The sequence below is a fragment of the Perkinsus marinus genome (genome assembly GCF_000006405.1).
Source record: "Perkinsus marinus ATCC 50983 genomic scaffold scf_1104296940846, whole genome shotgun sequence".
Taxonomy (NCBI): domain Eukaryota; phylum Perkinsozoa; order Perkinsida; family Perkinsidae; genus Perkinsus; species Perkinsus marinus.
In genome coordinates, this window is record NW_003212688.1 from 146,376 (window position 1) to 152,072 (window position 5,697).

Here is a 5,697-nt window from a genome sequence, read left to right on the forward strand (position 1 = left end):
TCATCGGGTGTGTGGTGTAGAAGTATCACGTCTGCTTCGCATGCAGAAGGCCCCGAGTTCGATTCTCGGCACATCCATAGTTTGAGAATCTTTCATACAGTATCTTTCGACAATTCATCTCAACACGTTCATCGTTTAGCATGAATCGTATATCAGTACAGGATCTACCTCGGGAGATCTGTGAACCACATACTGAGTTCGAGCGTGTGGTGCATTGCTAGAACAAGTGCAGAACCACTGAAGAACGCAACATGGATCAGAGTGAAACCACAATCCGTGGGGACCCGATCTCAACTGAGGAGATGTTTGGATGAGAAGTGATAGTCAATGAACTCCTTTGTCGTTTGCCTCGAAACAGATGAAGCACACCCATCGTGGGACGTGTCCATGAACCGCGGCATCTCTACACTGTAGGCCTGCTCACCACACGCGTCACGGGGCCTATCGATAGCCGATAACTCCGACCCGGCAATGCTATCGCTCTACAGCTGCAAGATGCAGCCTGCAAACTCCCGCTCTGACTCCTGTAGTGACATAGAAACTGAGTTCCTCCCATGTCTTCCCAGGAACAATCGACTAACACTGTTACCATTCGTGGGTGAAGAAAGCGATCATTTTAGGAACAGTGCCGTGGTCCGCACCTCATCCTGACGGATGCACCCTTTGAATGCAAACAATGGCAATGGTGACAGCAAAGGCCGAGCGAAACATCCTTCAGTGGTTACATCAGCATTCTTGCCTATATACGATACTCGTACTGACCAGCTTTCGTTATGTACCGTATCCACTTCACTGGCTTGTAATTACTCTTCTCTTGAACCTGACAGGAACAATAAGTAACTCTTTCCAGCAGAGCCACAGGGCGGCCAGTCACGACTTCCACAAACGGCGCACTCCGAAACCACTGAGACTTACCCGAAGGAAGCGGACTCGCAAACCACTCGCTGTGAACATCGGGACCACAAAGTCCAACGAGATTGGCGGCTTCGACCACGGCTTTTCCTCTACCGTCGATACGAGATCAACCTCAGCCAATAGGGTCGCCCTGGCAAAAACCTCGAATGCTCCAGTATCGAGTGATATATAGAGGACTCACTCAACCATTCCCGGGAACTTCTTTATTCGCCACATCAAGGCATCCTCTGTAGCCTCGTATCTGCATAGACCGTAATAGATACACAGCACAGCGACTCGTCACTCACTTGGTCTTGCCCATTGTACACTGCCGGATGTTTGCCGTAGCCGCATTCTTCGGTACGGGTATTTTCACCACGACATTAGTGGCGAATATACTCTTGTCAAAAACTGCCTTCAACTTCAAATTGACTTCGATTTTATTGCGACCACGCTCGATGACCTGACCATCGTCCATGAACAAACCCACAGTAAAGCAACGGCGAACTTACGACAGGCGTGATTTTGAAAGGGCAAGAAATATTCTCCGTGATCCTGTAGCTCATCAGCTCGAACACACCATCGGGAGGGATGAAGGTAATGGCCCGCTCAGTGTCAAATTTAGAGAGCCGGACACACTGGTGAAACCTGAATTTCCACAATGCCTACCGACATGGAAAATGAGCTCCTTCTCACCTGACGTCATCTAATGCAATGCCCCTGTCATTAGATGGGCCGCCTGAAAAAGAGATGTGCGAAGAGAGGAGTGTCGGATCACAGCAGCCTACCAGTGACTGCCGCCGCACCATATGATTGCCCATCGTGATTCATCACCAGCTTGTCGTTCATACCGAACTTGCACTCCGGAGTGCCGGACAGTTGACACTTGACCATGACCTGGCCTTGAACCTGACACCATTCCAGTTCGTCCATCCACAGCAACAACAATTGCCTTACATCAGCTCTGAGCAACGTTCCTCGACTTGAGACTAGACAGTTCACCGACTCCACAACATCAATGTACACCTCATTCTTCTTATATCTACACAGTTGACGCTGTCAGCGCTAACTCCACCACGTGTTGGATGCGTTGTACTTGATGCCTTCAGCCCGCCAGCTAGTCGCCCCTGTTGCTGCCACGGTAATCTTCTTGAGCTGTTCTGTGTCGTTCAGATCAACGACATTCTTAGCCGAGCCTTGTGTAATATATCTGACCATCATAATAGTCATAACGAGCACAGATCTTCCTCAACTTCTCACTTTTTAAGAATGTCCGCTTCCATGATTTGTGGATATCCATAGTCTAGTACCTCTGAAAAGAACAAGTAGACCTCCGCCGGCCGATGCCAAGGAGCACATACCGTCTAGAAGTTCGTAGATGAGGACGAAGTTCTTCCGTATTTGGTTCTCATCCAAGGTACCTCCACCGAGATAAGCCCTCAAGAGATCTACGAACTTGTACAGGAACTTCACAATCAGTGCGCAGTTCGCGTTGTCCTGTCAACCACAACAACAAGAACATGTACTCAACGTGAGTCATCGAGTCACCCAAAATACCAAACAGACAATACCAACTTTCTATCAAAACATTTGCCTCCTTCAGAAAAAATCGATCACGTCAAATACAAGATACAATCAGAAACACGTAAGAACATACTCACCTTCGTAGCCGCAACCAGTGTGATGTCACCAAATGTGACATTAACGAAATGAGCCGACCCTACAGTGACCACCGGGCCCCTCTCTCTGGTCTCCTTGGTCGCGATTACTCTATTGCCAAAGGCCTGACCAAACTGTTGCACGACCGGACGGACCACAGCAGCAGCAGACCTGGACTTCCGAGCGCGAGACGTTGCCCCTGTACTGCCGTAGTATAAGAATGTCACCCTTCTGGTTGAAGATGACTAGCGTCGATATCATGTTGCTTAGATGGTATGAGGTATTATATTAAACAGCTCGATGGTAGCAAAAACTAAATAGGCCTTTACTGTCCATCACGCAAAGCAACGCTACACCACAAATCATAGAAAGCCAACACCGAGTCAATCATCAACATCATCATGCAGGCTTCTCCAGCACGCCATGCTCTGCCTATACCACTCCATTGCCGCATGTATCCCCTCGCGTACACACACTCTGGGCTTCAGAAAGTCTTTGGTCAACACTAGTTATGAACATATCACGTGAGACTACTGGACCACAGAGGCCGTCACAGTACACCTGGCTAAACCGGCATCTGCCGAATCACCGACCAAATTAACTCATCCAGTGTGTGGTACATTCCCTCCACCCCAAGTTGACCAAGGGATGCTAACAGGACCGTTTCTTTTTACACTCTACACTTCTCGTAACGCTTCCCTCAGGCAGAACTTGGCTGCCAGTACTTCCTCCATACGTGCATGATTTTTTGCAATAATGCGAGATGCAACGGGACCATAGGGCCATCCCTACAATCGGACGCCCACTTTCTATAGCGTCGATTAACCTGTCACCATCGATTCACGTCGCCCTCGAGGGAATTCTAGGCCCACCAAAAGCGCCCTACTTGCCCCAGGCCATGTCAGGAACGCCCTCGAGGACTTCCGAATAGCATATAACAATGTGACGCCTAGTGTTGTACAACAGCATGAAGATCTCGAGCCTAGGAGACTAAGTCTCCGCGAAGAGCTCGCAACTCCGTTTTGAGTTTGCGTACGGCGACGTGGGCTGGTCGGCCGATTCGAAGTTCCTGTGAATGCCAGAGAGCATTCTCGAACATATATAAAGGGTTGAAAGGGTATAAAGGGTCCATCCACTATGGACGGTGGAGTGGATGGATCGCCATAAACACTTGATGAACTAGCCATAACCACTTCTCTGAAAAGACGACACGTTGAAACAGCCACGTTATAACATATCCCTTCAGACCACGGACTCTTCCGACTTAACAGCACACATCTACCCACCGTCAGGCCGGGCGAGCAATATGTAACAATGACAGCCAGAATCAACCAATACTACCTACATAGTGCTCTCCTTCAGTCGGGGGCGGTAGCAGCTGATAGACTCTCCCAACTCGGAAGATGCATACATCCTAGGACTTTACTCTGGGTTTCCCTACCTCAGGTTCCGCACGCTACCACAGAGCCCCAAGCCCAACTCGATATAACGGCTGATGCCGCTGCGGTCATCCAGTCAAGACCATCGGCACCAGAAGAGCATCTCTCTTGTGCTAGTCAGGCTAGGGCACTTGTCACCCAAGTTTAAGAAGCAAAAATAGGCGACAACTGTTCGACAATACGGTGATCAGCAAGTCCATGTTGACAGTCTCAGCTTGTACAACCAAAGACAGTGTTCAGTAGACAACAGAGTTCACGTGGACATGGAAGAATGCCAAGGGCCAAGTTGTGGAATAAAACAGCTAAGATGATACTCTCTATGTGATAGCATCCCCAATGGCATCAGCAGCGTCCCCTAGTGCCTAAGAGTCCAACAACTACACAAGGACGTGATGAGTGAGCCAATGACGTCAGCTATGTCGCCTCCGAACATGCTACCGAGTAGAGCCCCGAGGGCTGCAAAGCATGGTATTACCATGAGGCAAGCGCAACAAGCACAGCCGGCCGAGTGGTCTGACAGGACCGACTTGATAGAGATAATGAAACCGCGCCCTACTACTACTACCATCAGTGTCGTCCTTGTCGTTTTTCTTGTTACTTTGAACCGACATCTGCACTTGCTGCGGTGGCTGCTGGGCGTACTGACTGCTGCCGTACACCTGAGCCTGTTGTTGATGCTGAGACTGGGCGTATGGGTTAGCATAGACAGGCTGTGACTGGCTGTAAGGCGACTGATTCGATATCTAAGACGATTACTATTAGAACCATAAGCATGCCTGATAACGTCGCCACCTGCACTTGAGGGGCCACAATCGGTACCGTTGCCGCCTGCTGTTGATAAACCACGTATTGCGGCTGAGAAATGTGATCACTTCACAGACATCCGAACCAAATCTACCTGTGGTTGATAATGTTGTTGTTGTTGCTGATGCTGCAGAATCACCTGGGCTCCAACCGGCACCATGATATCCGGCCGACCATCGCCATTGACATCAATGCCGACCTAAACTACTTCGGCTAACCACCTGTGCGTACACCTTTCCCGATCCACCTGTTGCGGTTGTTGCGGGGATGCATACACTGCTGAGACGCCCTGCTGACCCTGGACGCCGATCATTCCCAAACTGGAAACCCCAGCGGAACCCCGTATAGACGACAACACAACAAATTTGGGGATTTAGAACTAATGATCAAATTGTGACAAGTAGTTATCAAGAATAATAATGTTACTATAATGCGCAGATAAGATAACGTGGAATGCTACCGATGCAGCTGAAGTCCTTGAGACAGTAGAAAAGCAAAGACGATGTCGATGACAGCAGTAGAAAAGCATGTTAACCAGTAGTGGACCACCAACAATAATCGACTTCGACGTGAAATGTTATAGTCCCACCCAGAGAGTGCTCACAGCGCGATGAAATAACCCTGCAACAATCACTTTCGCCTGGCTCCAGCAGGCTGTAGGATACTGCAAACACCTGCCTACGCCTCAGTAGCGAACGTTTGGATATTAAATAACAGGAGCCTCCGATGTCGCGATTAGATAGTCAGAATGTTGGTACCATTCAGCCCGACGACCACTTGCTGCCACTACCCTATTATACCAGTTATCACCAGCACACTTCAACTGCTTGGTGAAAGCATCGTATAGGGGCAAGAGATAGCGAACGTCGTGTGAGGCATAGACGATGATGCCTGGATGCAA

The 5,697-nt window shown here is 49.3% G+C and overlaps 2 protein-coding genes and 1 non-coding gene across 3 annotated transcripts; 1 reads left to right on the plus strand and 2 right to left on the minus strand.

Moving 5' to 3' along the window:
• The first annotated feature begins 5 nt into the window (after positions 1 to 5).
• Positions 6 to 77, plus strand: Pmar_PMAR000977. Its single transcript has one exon. It is a non-coding gene; the product is annotated as a tRNA-Ala (tRNA).
• A 553-nt stretch (positions 78 to 630) lies between these two features.
• On the minus strand, positions 631 to 2,825 carry Pmar_PMAR000978 (AP-2 complex subunit mu, putative). Its single transcript, XM_002781973.1, has 13 exons — positions 2,725 to 2,825; positions 2,556 to 2,678; positions 2,256 to 2,391; positions 2,155 to 2,206; positions 1,991 to 2,104; positions 1,852 to 1,936; positions 1,683 to 1,803; positions 1,591 to 1,633; positions 1,407 to 1,542; positions 1,203 to 1,357; positions 1,097 to 1,156; positions 916 to 1,045; positions 631 to 820 (listed from the first exon to the last, which is right to left on the minus strand). The coding sequence occupies exons 1-13, from the start codon at positions 2,812 to 2,814 to the stop codon at positions 740 to 742; spliced, it is 1,326 nt and encodes a 441-aa protein (XP_002782019.1). The 5' UTR covers positions 2,815 to 2,825; the 3' UTR covers positions 631 to 739.
• A 1,484-nt stretch (positions 2,826 to 4,309) lies between these two features.
• On the minus strand, positions 4,310 to 5,109 carry Pmar_PMAR000979 (conserved hypothetical protein; the record flags this gene model as incomplete). The annotated part of the gene is made up of 6 exons (XM_002781974.1): positions 4,310 to 4,354; positions 4,468 to 4,505; positions 4,558 to 4,735; positions 4,785 to 4,847; positions 4,891 to 4,995; positions 5,044 to 5,109. 6 exons carry the CDS (start codon positions 5,107 to 5,109, stop codon positions 4,310 to 4,312), a joined length of 495 nt encoding a protein of 164 aa, XP_002782020.1.
• Between the last annotated feature and the right edge of the window lie 588 nt (positions 5,110 to 5,697).

What these genes read in the sequence shown, in the direction of transcription:
- Pmar_PMAR000978 (XM_002781973.1), bottom strand. Translation starts at nt 2,814, where the DNA reads ATGATATCGACGCTAGTCATCTTCAACCAGAAGGGTGACATTCTTATA. An exon ending in GAAGCGGACATTCTTAAAAA is followed by an intron (nt 2,105 to 2,154) that starts GTGAGAAGTTGA and finishes TATGATGGTCAG; the next exon opens with ATATATTACACAAGGCTCGG. An exon ending in CTTTCAAAATCACGCCTGTC is followed by an intron (nt 1,358 to 1,406) that starts GTAAGTTCGCCG and finishes GACGATGGTCAG; the next exon opens with GTCATCGAGCGTGGTCGCAA.